Here is a 15,397-nt window from a genome sequence, read left to right as displayed (position 1 = left end):
TGGAGCGACGCGCGAGATACTATGTTTATGTTTCGGGTCGCCCGTCGCTCGCGCTCGCTGCCGCGCTCGCCGCCCGCGCCGCGCTCCCCGCCGCGCCTAGGTTTTTTCCCACCACGATGTACCTCGCGCGTCGCTCCACCTCCCGCTCATCGATCGATTTTCTTAAATGCCTTCCGAGTCCGGCCTACCGTCTCCTGCATCCTCATTCGCTCAAACGTGTAAATTAATTACTCGATAACTATATTGTTACTTTCGTACCGCGGCACATGACATTTCTCCTTAGTTTAACCCAATCTACCACTATTTTCAAGTTGGCTACTTTTGCATCAGACACCCTGTATATATATCTATAATATTTTTGCAACGGCCAGAAATTTTCTGAGCTAAGATTGGATTATTATTTTAGTGGAATAATTCAATTTCAGCACTTCCAACAGTTGTAAAAAATATTCTGCTAAACGCGACCAATGTTAACTCAATATAATTTAACAATGTTCTCTGAATGTTGAATTGTAACGTTTACAAAACATTACAATTCAGCGGACATTAGACGCTTTTGCAATATCTTTTCAACGTTGAATCTGCGTTTCGTAACATTGATGCAATATTGCAATGTTGTAATGGAACGTTTCTGAGATGTTGATTCAACATTTGTGTGCTGTATGGGTAGGTACTCTAAGGGTGGCTAGTGGCCAGTCATCGGCCAGCAGCTCACACGGTCGCAGGTCCGAATCATGATTTCGGTGCTGAACCTGATTTAATTTTTATTATTTTCGACTCAGCTAATGTGCGGTCATTTCAATTATCAAAACACATCGTATGTACTTTGATGGCTACGTTAGAGTACCTAACTTTGCTGGCCATTTTGACAATCACCAAATTGATCCCATGTACTACATCTCGTTGAAATCGTCTCGACGAGGAGAATTAAATGACACCATCAAGTCCCCGTTCTATTTCAACATACTCATTTGAATCGTTTCCAAAATATAAAGAGTGGTTACAAACTTTATGGATACGCTGCATATTTTCGTAGTAAAATGGTTTTGTTTACCTCAGAGAGTCCTAATATTCATACTTTTCTATAGGAAAGCTTGAAAGTCCCGATTGAGAGGAACACAGATACGTTCGTATTTCCAGAAGTAGGCATTTAAATCGATCGCATAGTTTTAAATGATGAGGAATATTTATCGTCAGATATTAATTGAGCGTAAACTTAACGATCGCCAGTATCTCCAGTGTAAGTATGACAAAATTTTCTTGCTCACAGTTAATTTTTATTTAACCAGTGACGCCGAAGTAGAAAAGAGAATTGCTGACTGTTTCAGATACAAGAAATATACGTGATGCTGTTGCTTCCAAACTACTTGCAGCTGTGCATCAAGCTGCGGCATGCTGCTGAAGATTGTCCCGAATGTACCGATGCCTGTATAATGTTAGAAGAATTCTGTATATTTGCCGCAGAACTGGCACGTCTGTGCGAGCGAGGGTAACATGAAAAACTTTACAATATATCGACAGATTTGACTTTGTTACATGCTTCTCAGCAATTTTCAAGACATCACATATAATTCTCTTATGCAGTAACGGCTTCCATTTCTTGCGAGCTAAATTATTATTTGCTTCTAAAACAAATCTTTTTTTTCTATATATCTTTGATCAATCATTATATAGATGAACGGAAATCTATATGTTTCAGGCAAAAAATATTCAGCGTTTAATTATGATTGTAGTGAGGATATTTAAAAGCAATGATGAAACGCAATGCGATGTCTGTCGTTACAAAATTATTTGATGTTTGGAAGTACGTTCAGCTACAAAATGATTAATCCGTGCTACTATCTGATATATCATATTATCACACTCTGATGACATCTTGATATTATTGATGAACTCTGTTATATAGACTGACATATAATTTTATGATCGGAAATGACTCCATAAAAAATTACCAAATATTGCGTAGCTTTGAATAACGAATTTTATTAATATTGCTAACATACCTTCCGAAGCATCGTATTGTAATAACTTACACTACTTAGAGGATGCGTACTCAAATTAGAGAAAAAGTTTCCTTGTCTTCCAGGCATTTTCGTTCAAATTTTTCAACAAAATTTAATCGTTTTTATATTCAAATTTAAGTTCTCTTCCTTATTCATATAATTATGTGGAAAGGATTATAATTATTTCAAATATTGGTAAAATATTGAAAAAAATAGAGGAGAGAAAATACAAATGATAGTTTCAGTTTTTCGAAGTAATCTGCAATCTGACATCTGATGCTGTCACGATATCATGATGTGCAGGAATACTAGGTTTGGCTCCTGGACCGGAGCTGCGTAATTCCAGCGTATTCCAACGTTTTGTTTTCAGTTCACTTCATCAAGAAGGAACAATCTGATATTGACTTGTTCCTTGATAGGTGATTGACCTTTATACATACATATAGTGATTGACCATGTAAGGAGGGAGGTAAAAGATAAAGAAGGGAGGGTAAGGGAATTTGATTGGTCAAAATTGAAAAACCAGAAGAACAAATTGCCAATAGAACTGATCTGTCTTTATTAAGATTGTTGGAATGCTTTGAATTTCTAAGAATTCCCTGTATTTTCCAGGGAAGTAAATGTTAGTCTCGACTAGTACCAATATTTTATCCAACAAAATTTTATGTCCGCTGTCTAGGCTGTATTGCTCTAATATTGATTGTTATGTGTTTTGGTCTAACAGTATTCTGATGTTCTTTTAATGTACTCTACCCTTCCAGTCTCTTCTATGTAAACGCAGGAGCAAAATTCTCTGTATATCCCTGGAATGTCTAATGGGAATCTTTTGTCTTTTAGATTGTCTAGGTACTGTTCTATTTTTATTGGTTCATAGATGATTTTGTATTCTGATGTTTGTTCAGAATTTTACGAATTTTATCTGTAATTTTATGTATGTATCAGGGAAAGGTGATAGATAGATTTTTATTCTTGGGATTATTCAGTCTCAGATATATTTTTGTTTGATGTTTTTTAATTATTTTATTTATCTGTGTTATCGTGTGTTTTTGTTTTTTTGGAACGTGTTTCTTACAATTAGTTTCTTGAGTCAGGTGATGGTATAATTATAGGTGTGTCCAGGGGAGGTACTGATAGTGTGCTATGGCACTACCAAAAAACAGGTTTTTTTTACTTTAAAAAATACAAATACAAAATTATTTTCATGCACCCAGCGAAGGGTCGCGGCTGAGTAACGATGAGACAATTTTATTTTATTTTATTTATTAAAATGTTTTGAAATTTAAAATCGCTGGCACCACCAAATAAAATAGTCTGCGCACGCCTATGGGTGTGACGTGGTATGGAAGTATCATAATTTGTGTGTATGTACAGGTTTTTTATAAACTCTGTGACCTAAAAAGCTAAACATTTTATTTTCTTGTGATTCCATTCACACGAAATGTTAGAACAAATGGTTAACTTATGCGGTTCTATGGTGGAAGTCGAGATATATTTTGGTATATTGATGCTAAATCTTCTATTTGTAAAGGATTTCATTTGTAATATATAAAAAAGATAAATTATTGTAAGGAATGTGAAATAATGACGTAAAATTATATTTTAAATATTCTTTTTAAGCACTACTAAACCGATTAAAAAATTTGTTTTAATTTCTTTAAGTATAAATAAATTTTGAATGTCTTGTTGAAAAAAATTACTCGTTTTACTAAAAATTGTAAGCAAAGTTGCAAAAAACGGATTATTTTTTTAAATGAAATTATTATTTCAAATATTTTATAATTCAAATTTAAGAAAAACTTGTTGAAAAAAATGTCGATTAAAATGTTACCGATTAAGTTATTATAGAAAAAGAATAAAATAAAGATTATTTATATACATATGTTGGTTTAGTGATGAGCAAGAGGAATATAAAAACTGATAGTTTTGCCTTATGATAATTTTATAATTACATTTCATCCCGCCCGCCCTCCTCCCATAAATATTGTCAAAAAGTCCTTGACAGAAATTCTATAAAAAGAAATAAAAGTGACTGCACATATAGGCCATGTTCCCTAATTTTTTCACACTCAAATTTATGGCTATGTTTAGCAAATAAAAGATCTTGTTGAGTTGATTGCAAATATGTCGGTGCTAAAATGGCTGCTTTAGCAGAAAAAGCTGCTTTGCAACTGTTGTAAAATTCGTGAATCTGATTAGTGTATTCTCTTAATCTTGAGTGAATTTAAGAGCATACGCCAATCAGATTCATGAATTTTACAACAGTTGCAAAGCAGCTTCTTCTACTGAACGTAGCCAATGTACCTCTTTCTTATTTCCAAGAAAATGGCAATTCTTATGTTTTGGAATTAACCTTTTAATGAGTTAGCCATTCGCTGACCGTGGGACCTTCTCGGAAATGAGGAGAAGGTACATTTTGGTAGCGACATATTGTAATCAGCTAATGAGATCTTTCATTTGTAGTTAAACATGTTCACAAATTCGAGTATGAAAAAAATAGGGGACGTCTTGCGATCGCCTTTATTTAAATCCACATTTAAATAAAACTGATTAAAAAAATTTTAGAACAAATTTATTTTAGTTTATTTACACAGTAAAAATGAAATGTTTGAAGAAATCATAATTTTGATAAAATTTCTTTAAAATTTCTTTATTTCAGTGGGCAGAAAAATTTTTTTCTTCCAAATTGTAAATACTCTGATTTGTGTTTTCATGTATGGGAAAAATTGTAAAATTAATAACAGTTGTATATGATCAAAGTAGTGTTGCAAAATTGAAAAAAATTGATTTCTAATCATAAAATTTCATAAGTCAATGTGCAGGCTTACACGCATGATAAAACAAATGGTAAAATTACTTAAATATTAAGTCCTGTTGCAAATATAACCACGAAAATCTAATAAATATCAGTCGAGTGTCATCATGTCGAGTGTGACAATACTAGATCGGTATACGAATTAAAATACTGAAATTGTACCAGCTAACATCTATTCTTGTTCACCTTTAGAACAGCAGCTGTTCCTATGAACGCCTCTTGCTCATTACACGGTGATGGAAAAGGCATTAATCACAAAACTGGCTCAAGTAAGTCACAAACAACGGTGTTTGCAATGCACCGTTCAATAATATCGACGTGGCGATATTTTGTGTCCCGACTATTTACTTATTTGTTGATTAACTGCTTAGAAAGGATGGCATATGAGGTATTTTTGGGCGGGTCTTGTAATCCAACTACCTGGAGGTCAGACATAGCAATACCGACTCTTCAGAACCTTGGTATTACTTATTATAATCCCGTAAGTAGTTTATCTTCCTGGGTTTCTTTTTCAATTTCACGAATGTAAGATATTGGATTGTGCATCGCAGCAAGTGTCGCAATGGGGTCCGGAATTAATAGCTCAAGAATATGAGGCAAAGCAGACGGCGCGAGTCCTGCTGTTTGTCATTGACAATCAGACACGCAATAGTGCGGGCATCATTGAAGCAGCTCAACTAGCAGCTACACGTAGAGAATCCTTGGTTCTTGTCATTTATCCATATCGTCAAGGACAGACGATACTTGGAGAGGCTGTTTCCACGCAGTACGTTATTTCTTACAAATCAATTGGTTTAACGATATATTATACGATTGTGATGATTTTTCTCTTATCGGTACATATTTTATTCTTCAGAGAATATTATGATTTGATGAACGGATTGTTAGTGCTTCAGTACCTAATGGAAAGGCAAAGGATACCAATATTCGAGAGCGTATCAGTTGCCCTTCACTGTACATCCAAGGTAATGGCTCTACTTAAGGGACAAATGCTTCAGAATTAATGATTAATATGTATTATTTATACATAGATGTTACGCGAAAAGATCAACGTGCAGGATTGCATGAGCACTGAGGATGGCATCAGACCTATAAGAATCTCGCTTACTCAAAATGGAACGGATGCAGTGTAAGTTTTTAATCGCCTGTCTATATTATATGTAAATAAATGTAGAATAATTTAACAGTATCCTGACAAACATATAATAAGAATAAAACAAGCAATTGCCCAATAATCCATATTTAGAAATGTATAATTTCGAAAATATCTAATATTGAAAGTTATAAGGTTTAAATCATATTAAAGGCATAAATCTAGATCTCTAAACGGTGCTAGTTTTTTATTCGTAGTTGTTTAATAAGAAAACAGTTTTTAATAAGATATTTGGCAACAAAAATAACAAGTATAATAATGATTCAACATGCTATCAACAGTGTTATTACAGTATTGACAGTTATCGACTCTGATACATAAATTGATATCTTCCTATACATTGTTATTCTCAATGTTTAGTTGCTAAGACATTTAAAGTCAGCTGTAAGAAACAATAACTTCTGAGTAATTTTTCTTAATAATGAGATGATGTGATAAATAACGTGTCATAAATGTACTAATCAAACTCTTGAAAGTTTGGATGGGAACATTGTTGATCAAAGTGCTAGATAAAAAAGGCGATATACACATACACGCACGCACACACGCATGCACGCACGCACACGCACACACGCGCGCGCGCGCATATACATGTATAGAGATACATGTAATAATTTTCATGTAATTTTTTTATTTGATATCTGCAAAGGTATTTCTGAATAAGAATATATTTCCAGAATCGTTTGTTTTTTTTATCACATCTCTTTAAACTTCTTTATATGTTTCTAAATCAGCATATGTAAAAATAACATATTATGTGTAGAAATAACATGTACAAATAATTTATACAGAAATTTTATTTACATGACAGAAAATTGCGGGAAATTTTCAAATCTATGGACGTTAATGATAGTGGCACAGTAAAGTTAGGGGAAGTATGTACATTTATCACAAATTTTTTTGAAAAGTTCACCAACGCGTTATTACGATCTCTTTTTATTTTCAGGCCTGGATGATGTTGCAGTCGAGTGCGATGTGCAACAATGTGTCTCTTGCGGATCTGCTCAACATGGTGAATAAGTCTGGTAATGCTCGCGTACCGTATCTTTATGGCATTTAACAGATTTGTTTTGACGTAAAAAAAAATTAAAGTACAATGTGTTCACCGCGCAGAAATCTATAGGACATTGATAGACGGATTTCCGGCGAAAGGTGACCCAACCGAATTGCGAATCAATTTCGAGCAGTTTTGCATTCTAGCCAGCGAGTCGTTACGGATGCGGACGAAGAATAATGGCGTCTCTTGTGAAAGTGAGATACCTTCAGTATGGAATATATTATGTAGGAAGACCTCAAATTTCTTGCGCCGAGTTATCGTACATCCTTTTAATCGCCTCCTAGGTATTTCTGATTTTCAACAATTTCCCACGATCTTCGGTGTACTCACTGTCTACACTTCTCGCCACCTAAACTTTTCATTTTCTCGCTTCCCACGATTGAGCACTCGATTTTATCTATTACATAGAGCAGGTAAAAACGGGAGTTTGCGTTTAGCTATCAAGGATTTAAACCTTTTCAGATTGGACCAATTCCTTTGTACAAGAGTTCGAGAAGAGGGACATTTATATCGGTGTAGTCAGTAAAGATCTGTTCTGGTTAGAATCTTCAGCAGCACCGTTGATAGAGTGAGTATGAGTAGTCAACTGACAATCATCTCTCGACTATTTAAAAGTCGTGATCTCCTTTCTCATTTGGAATTTTCTAGGTCGATGAGATTGTCTCTGTACCGACCAAACCTGAATGAGTACAACGTAAGAATATTGCCACAAGAATTGCTGAAGATAAAGAATTCACGACTGATCCTGTTGATAGTACCACAGCATTCGCGGGGCATCGCCATTATGGCATTGGCAGCTCACTTGATTGGATTGCGCGCTAAGCTCGTCCTCTGTGTTCAAACACTTCCTGAAGGTTCTATTGTGTCTGATGAACAAGTATGACCAATATACATTTTACGCCAACCCTTTTCCCTTTATTCTCCAGAACATATTCAAACACAACACCCACACAGCACAGAAAGATTGCAGGAAGATTGCAGAAATGTTACATTGCCAGATTGCAATATTGCAGCAATGTTGCGCAACGTTGCTGCAACGTTTCTGGAGGATTTCAGCAACGTTGAAATGTCCGCCCTCAGAGAAATTGCAGTGCAACATTATAGCAATGTTGCAGTGCAATATTTTTGGAATAATTTGTTGTTGTTTACATAAGCAGAGAATTTATTAATTACATATGCATCCGGGCCTTTTTCAATACACAGCAAGCTATTGCGAAGCAACCTAAGGAGATTATGTCGCTTCGCAATAGATGGAGATTGCGAGCAACACCGCACTGATCAAGTACTTAATAATTCGCGCATTATTGATATCAACGAAAATAATATTATAAAATTCTCGTAATTAAAAAAAAATTTGTAATAAAAATATCGTATTTTCATTATTTTTGAAACATTGCTGCAATATTGCTATCGAAAGTTTGCAATTTTATATCCCTGCAATGTCTCTGCAAGATTGCAACGTTTCTACAATGTAACTGCAACCATCTGTGCTGTATGGGCAGTTTTTATTACAGAAAACAGAATGAATGTTGATATATTATAAGTAACCATTGACAATAACTTAACGTAGAATTATTAAATTATCGAATTATATTCAAAACTAAAGGATTATCTTTGGCAACTTGAGCTTTAAGCATATAAGTTGTAGCAGTTAATAGTCATTAATAGTGAAATCATCTTCCACATATTACTGAGAAGTTGAGTGACCTGTAATATATATTTGCTATTATATACTCGTTTGTAGGAAAAATCCTTTTTTTACTATTACAATAGAAATGTGATATATCGTTTTTCTCTTAATTCATTTAGCTGACTGAACAAGCCCGAAAAGATTACAACCGGGGGAGGATGTACCTGTCGGACTACGCAACGCGTGAAGGTGTACCTGTTTTTCAGAATATCGCTGATGCTCTGCAACACGCGATACAATTAGTTCAAAGTCCTTGTTGACTTAATTACTCTTTACTGGTTTTTTTCTTTTTCCATACAGATAAGCTCCTTGGTTCGATAACTAATTTATTTTTACTTTTAACAATGTCCAGCTACCATTTGAGATCAATGCAAATACCATAGATATAACGATGACAATGCTGTATTATCATTGTTATATTTATAAAAGGCGATTATTAGCTATAGCAGTACCGTTATTGGCTGCTTTTACTGATAAGATTGCTTCTTTTCACAATGTTTCTCATTGTTAATGCTTCATCGACATATAGCCCTCACATATTACACTTTTCACTTTTCATTAACACTATCGCTTGCTTATATAGTATTATTGCTATTGTCACTTTTAAGTTCTTGACAAAATTAAAACACACAATCAAGACTTTTTATTTACGTCAGGATATTTTATTTATTATTACTATTTGTTGCGAACACAGCATTTCTCTGAAGCAATTATTTTTACTTTGTTGACCGTCGCATAACATACGGTCCTTTTATTTTTTTTATTTTATCTCTAAAGAAAAAATATTTTATAGTAACTAATGAGTCGAGCAGCTAACTGTTTTACTACTTTTTTATTATTATGTTCTTCTCTTATTGAATGACGTTAAACTCATTTAATTACGGTATATCAGTAGGAAAAAGCAGTCTCTTACGGTAGATGGACATATACGATTTTTCTCTCATTTTTTTATAGTAACTTAACTTTTGCAATTTTTTTTAATGTTTTGGTAACGTGGTTGAGGATTGATTTGATATATGTATATATAAAACTCATAATTACTCTCTAACGAGCTAATCAAATTATCTACTTTTCGAATTTGATCGAGGAGGGATGCGAGAAGGAGTATGTCGTGCGAGATTTGCTTGTATTTGAACACGTGCGTCCATATATCAGCTGAGTATATGTATATATACCGATATGCGTGCGTAGGATATATCATAAATTTGCACTATTTAATATATTTCAATAGCCACAGATGTGAAATTTCAAACTGTCGACGATAATTTCAACAAGCCGAAGCGTGTCTTAACGAAATCAGTGTGTAGTGTATGAGTGAATAAGCGAATGAAAGAAAAAAAAACGAGATAGAACATAGGCAAGAACAATATGCTTTAAGCTATTCAATACCTGCGAATTGTACGGGACCTTGCTCAGAGATTTTCATCGTTCGAAGGAACAAAGGAGAAAAAGAAAGTAACTCAAGAGAAAAATCGTTTATTATATTCTTTTGTATAAATATCATACAGTAGTACACAGGTATCTTATCATTTCTCTTTTTGAAATAAAACAAAGCTATTATCGTTTCTTACGTATTTCCTTTCGGCATGTTTCTTGTCGCACGAGATATATCGATACGTCTGTTGTGTACAACAACGAATAAAAATTCCTAAAACTGCGCTCTTATTGTTTGTTAAGATTATGTAATCCCGACTAATGGTGTCAGTCTTAAATGTGTCTAAATTTAATGTATTAAAGATACTTGAAATACGATACATTTAACGCTGTAACGCGTGAATAAAAGCTTAGATAAGAACCTTTGCATGAAATTATATATTTGTTATCGCAACTCATTACCTTTCGATTGAAATGATTTTGAACGAATCATTGCACGATCATGTGGATACATATGTATATGACAGTCGAAAAGTTACTTTTTACTCGGCTTTCGGTCTACAGTCTTCGTTATTTTTACTTTCTCGGTGATCTACCATTTTGTCCTTTCCAGAGAAGTAGTATCTTCGTATATTCTTGAGTGATAACAGCACCGGTATCATAGCCGGCAGAAATAGGGGAATGTACACGGCGTACCTGTAATATCACAAAATTACTTGTAATTTAAAAATATATGCTGAATTTTCGTAATGTTTCTCTATTAATTTTATACGAATACATAGGTATAAGAACATCCGGGAAGAAAAATCCACGAAATAACAGAAAACAAGAAAAATTAGACAAAAATGTTTCATAACTTTACTTAAAGTAAATTTTTTAAAATGAAATTTACAATATAAGTTCTATAATTCTTAGGAAAAAACATACAGTAATTACAGACATAAACGTACAGATGCATACAGCAATTATAACGCGTACTTTTTACGAAATATTTTTAATTCATCTTTTCTAATATTTTTAACATAATTTATTCCACCCCAGTAATTTCTTATGTATAAATATATTTTGTAAATTATATCCATTGTTTTAAAGAATTTAACTTAATAATTTATGTACGGAATAATATATTTAAATAAAATTGGCTCCATAGCAATGTAAAGAAACCATATTGCATTTGAAAAAAATGCACCGTGCAATTGAAAAAGTCAGTGTATATAATTATTATATATTTCCTACTTCATCTTTCAAGTTGCGAAATGGCATCGTTTCCTTTTTTCCAATAATACTATTGGATAATACATTGGTTCACATTTTTAATTGTTTCCATTTTTCAAGATAACTTAATATTACACTCACTTTTGATCCTCTGGAAAGTAAAGAAGCGCCAAGAGTGTCGGGTCGGAAAAGGCCGCCTCAGATATAACGAAAGCTTCTTTACTAAGGATGAAACTACGTTCGAGATCGCCCCGTCGCAGATGCTCAGTGGAGTCGTGCACCAGCTCGAGCGCAGTCTTGATTCTGTTTCCTACTACGTCCGTGATAACGATATTACTAATCTCTTTGAGTAGCCGCGCCAATGATTGCAGAGTTAATTTGGCCGAAGTCAACTGCTCGACGGTGCGATACCTCAATAAGGAATCAATTTCCCAGTCGCGTGATTTTAGCCCTACTAATGGCACAACTGTCACTCCGTCAATAGATTTCTGAAATTGTTTACTTCTTAAATCGTGTTTATACTCTTTTTTTATATTGATAAAAGATTACAGAATAAAATATTCTATATGTATAAATAAATTATAATTACAAGAAATAGAAAATTTATTCTGTAATGAATTTTATACCGGATAGCCCATTTTAAGTGACGTATTGATTTTTCTCGGAAATCAAGATTTGTACTAAAAGACGTTTCAAACAAGAGTTGTTTTTCGAACGGGGACATAAGATGGTACCATTGGTTTGACCTTGGGTGAACGTGCCAAGGTCATAGAAAGGTCAACTGTATTATTTTAAATGGAATCCCCTATTTTTCATTAGATATACATGGTGTTAATAAATTCATGTTACAACGCTTGAGGGGTGAAAGTACAAATCAAAACAAACATTTTTTACCAATACACATGGGGGCGGAAACGAACCCCTAACCCGCTGGAACGCGCAAAAAGTTCAGGGTAGGCAACCCGTTGTGTACATCTTTTACTACGCTGGCCGCTACGTTTAAGAACAAATGTTGGGATTTTGTTTAAAACAACAACAGTTCAATTAAACAACGGTTTATTAACAGTTCTGTAAACCAATAACACATTTTAGAGCAAGGGCTCGAAATGACGACCACCTTGATCGACGTGCAAGTGGCAACGGCGAATCATGTTTCTTTTATCCTATGCAACTTGCCTGGAGAAGCTCGTATCTCATCAAACGCTTGGATAATTCTTTCGGTGAGCTCTTCAACGGTTTGCACTGACCGTAAACCATGGCTTTTAGGAGTCAACGGGTTGCCTACCCTGAACTCATCGCGCGTTCCAACGGGTTAGGGGTTCGTTTCCGTCCCCATGTGTATTGATAAAAAAGGTTTGTTTTGATTTGTACTTTCACCCCTCAAGCGTTGTAACATGAATTTATTAACACCCTGTATAAGCGTAGCTAGGACCGCGCGCGCGAGACCGACCGTGTAAGTTTACGCGAGTACGCGAGTTGACGGGCCCTCAGATTTTCGGATCTCAACAACGGCTGATCCGACGATCCGGCTGATGCGCTCAATCGATAGCTTGGTTTTGCATGATAAAAGTGTTTTCATTTTTCTCCTATGTGCCCCATGATCTTCACTATTGCAATGCAAAGTCAGTTTTGTCAAATTTTTGCTTAAGAAACATCTTGATAGTCCAGCGTCACGTGCTAATTGCGGTCGATTGCGACAAAAATAAAAAATAAAGAATAGGAAACTTTTTTAGTCGCTTGAATACACTCTGCCACAAAAAGTGGCGTGGTAATTATATCAGATACCCAGCTATGTTTAAAAATATTTAGAATAGAATATGTTAGGAGGTTGTTCGTTACCGTTTCTGGAATGCCTAATAATAGTCGGAGCTGAGCCAGAAATGTGCCTACTATGGCAGTTTCTTCGGGAACAACAGTAACTGCTTCATCCTCTCGCGCGCTCTCACATATCTCTGATGGTGGATTAATCAAAACCACACCGCCCCATCTATATTAAATGTACAATGTTGATAAAAATTAACTAAACTAATTTGGAAATAATGTGTTTCTAAAAAAACACGACTTTAATGGAAGATAAATATTATATACGGGGTGTCCTAACGCACTGCCTGTTAATGACAGTTTCTTGAGATTATTTTGAGATAATAATCCTAATATCAAAATACCGAGAATACAATAGTTTTTAAATGAGAAGTGTTAAAGGCAACAAATCACGAGACACGGTAGTGTCTCTTTTTGTTTGACTTTTCTGTTTATTTCGATCCATTCTACCTTCTCACGAGCGTTGTAAAAAAAGATATAACTCACCCTGTATACGTTGGCGTATGCAGATGATATAGCGGTGTTGGCAGAGGATGAGGCGGGAATAAAGGGGATTATGAGGGAAGAGGAAGGATACTTAGACAAAAAAGGACTAGTGGCAAACACAGGGAAGACCAAGGTAATGAGGTGCAGGAAAGGAGGAGGGAGATGGAGAAAGACAACTTGGAGGTGGAAAGGGAAGACAATAAAAGTGGTTATAAAGAGTACAAGTATCTGGCATATATAATGAGTGGAAGCGGAAAGCAGGAAGCACATATAAGGGAGAGTTAGAAAAGGAGCGGTATTGATGGGGCAGGTATGGGGGATAGGAAAGAGAAGGTTTAGGGGGCACTGGGAAAAAAGAATATGGCTATTTGACAGGTTGATTTGGACGGTGATTAGTTATGGGGTGGAAGTTTTGGGTTGGAAGGAAAGGGAGAGAATGGAAAAATTATAGGACAGATATATGAGGTGGTTGTTGGGAGTGAGTGGAGAGATATACGCCGTATATGATAAGGAAAGAATTGAAAAGGGAGATGTTGAAAGGAAGGACGGGCATGAGGGCACTGGGGTATGAAAAGAAGTTGGAGGAAGGAAGAGGGGGGCAATTGGTCAGGGAATGTTGGAAAGAATAGAGGCAAAGAGCGAAGGAAGGGTAAGCAGGGAGGAGATGGGAGGAAGAAAGGAAGGAATATTTGGAAAGTAGAGAAGATGGAGAGGTTGGGGGACAATGGAGAGAGAAGGGGATACAAAAGGGAGGGGAGAATGCAAAGGGAGGAAAGATGGAAAGAAATAGAGGAATCCGAATATAACAGGTGGTATAAAATGATAAAGGAAGGAGTGTTGGATTACTTAAAGAAAGATTGGAGGGAGAGCAGGTGGCAATGGGTGACGAGATATAGATTGGGGAGTGGGATGGAAGGAGGAAAATACTGGGAAGATGAAGGGAAGAGAAAATGCAGGATATGTGGAAGGGGGGGGGGGAGGAAACATGGGAGCATATGTGGGAGGAGTAGACTGGGGGATAGGAAAAACATGGCAGGATATGGTGGAAGAAGTGCTAGGGGAAGAAGGGGAGGGGGAAAGATGGATGAGGATGTTGGAGGGTCTAAGGAAAGACGTAGGGGGTATGGTGGGAGGGATGGAGAGTAAATGTGAAGGAATGAATGAGAGGGAGTGAAAGAGAAAAAGAGAAAGAAAGTACAATATAAGGAGAAATAGGAAAAGGAGATTGTAAACGGAAACGGAAATCCAGATAGGGTTACAAAACCCTAAGGGAAATTAATAAATTTATATAGTATATGTATAATTAATTAATCGCGGCATTTTGGTATTAGAATTTTCGTCACCAAATAATCTTAGAAATTTGTCATTAACGGGTGCGTTAGGTTCGGTTTAGGACACCCTACATATATTACAATAAATAATAATGAACATAAGCAATCCTGTTATTCGTGTGCATTTAAAATAATATTAAGAATATTTATGAGAATAAATCACACACGCACACGCACATGCACACGCGCACGCACACAAATCAGGAGTGAAAGATACCTCGGAGAGAGAAAGGCTTCCACATTGCTGTCAGTTCGCGATCTGTGTCCGCTGCGGGTGTATATATGTAGAGGCGCGTTGTCACATGGTACCATATAAACGACCAAATTGATACACGGATGAAGACTAACCTGCGACGCTAAAATTTAAAATTCTTGATGGAAACATTTCGCTGAAAATACAATGGAGTTGATGAAAAATGAAATAAAAGTAACTAAAAATTTCTTCACTATAGTAG

The 15,397-nt window shown here is 35.4% G+C and overlaps 2 protein-coding genes across 3 annotated transcripts in view; one reads left to right on the top strand and one right to left on the bottom strand.

The window, feature by feature from the left end:
• Positions 1–10,510, top strand: part of LOC105558055 — a 15,505-nt gene extending 4,995 nt beyond the window's left edge. The window contains exons 2-14 of one of the 2 annotated variants that reach the window (XM_012005541.1): positions 1,089–1,240; positions 1,329–1,489; positions 5,008–5,084; positions 5,187–5,296; positions 5,367–5,581; positions 5,672–5,780; positions 5,847–5,944; positions 6,780–6,843; positions 6,915–6,993; positions 7,082–7,219; positions 7,488–7,593; positions 7,674–7,902; positions 8,835–10,510. In XM_012005541.1, coding sequence (XP_011860931.1) covers positions 1,347–1,489; positions 5,008–5,084; positions 5,187–5,296; positions 5,367–5,581; positions 5,672–5,780; positions 5,847–5,944; positions 6,780–6,843; positions 6,915–6,993; positions 7,082–7,219; positions 7,488–7,593; positions 7,674–7,902; positions 8,835–8,975 — 1,509 coding nt within the window. In that variant the 5' untranslated portion in view covers positions 1,089–1,240; positions 1,329–1,346 and the 3' untranslated portion in view covers positions 8,976–10,510. Of the gene's footprint in view, positions 1–1,088; positions 1,241–1,328; positions 1,490–5,006; positions 5,085–5,186; positions 5,297–5,366; positions 5,582–5,671; positions 5,781–5,846; positions 5,945–6,779; positions 6,844–6,914; positions 6,994–7,081; positions 7,220–7,487; positions 7,594–7,673; positions 7,903–8,834 lie in introns of those variants that run through there. The other variant, XM_012005542.1, reaches the window with a different exon arrangement.
• LOC105558057 (GPI transamidase component PIG-S) overlaps positions 10,179–15,397 on the bottom strand; it is a 57,498-nt gene continuing 52,279 nt past the window's right edge. The window contains exons 6-9 of the mRNA XM_012005550.1: positions 15,160–15,298; positions 13,144–13,291; positions 11,446–11,792; positions 10,179–10,785 (exon numbers count right to left, since the gene is read on the bottom strand). Coding sequence (XP_011860940.1) covers positions 10,632–10,785; positions 11,446–11,792; positions 13,144–13,291; positions 15,160–15,298 — 788 coding nt within the window. The 3' untranslated portion in view covers positions 10,179–10,631. The remainder of the gene's footprint in view (positions 10,786–11,445; positions 11,793–13,143; positions 13,292–15,159; positions 15,299–15,397) is intronic.

The sequence above is a fragment of the Vollenhovia emeryi genome, unplaced genomic scaffold (assembly GCF_000949405.1).
Source record: "Vollenhovia emeryi isolate VEMERY1.0 unplaced genomic scaffold, V.emery_V1.0 DF939387.1, whole genome shotgun sequence".
In the NCBI taxonomy this organism is placed as follows: domain Eukaryota; kingdom Metazoa; phylum Arthropoda; class Insecta; order Hymenoptera; family Formicidae; genus Vollenhovia; species Vollenhovia emeryi.
The sequence above is the reverse complement of the archived record's forward strand: the minus strand, read 5'-3'. Positions and strand labels throughout refer to the sequence as shown.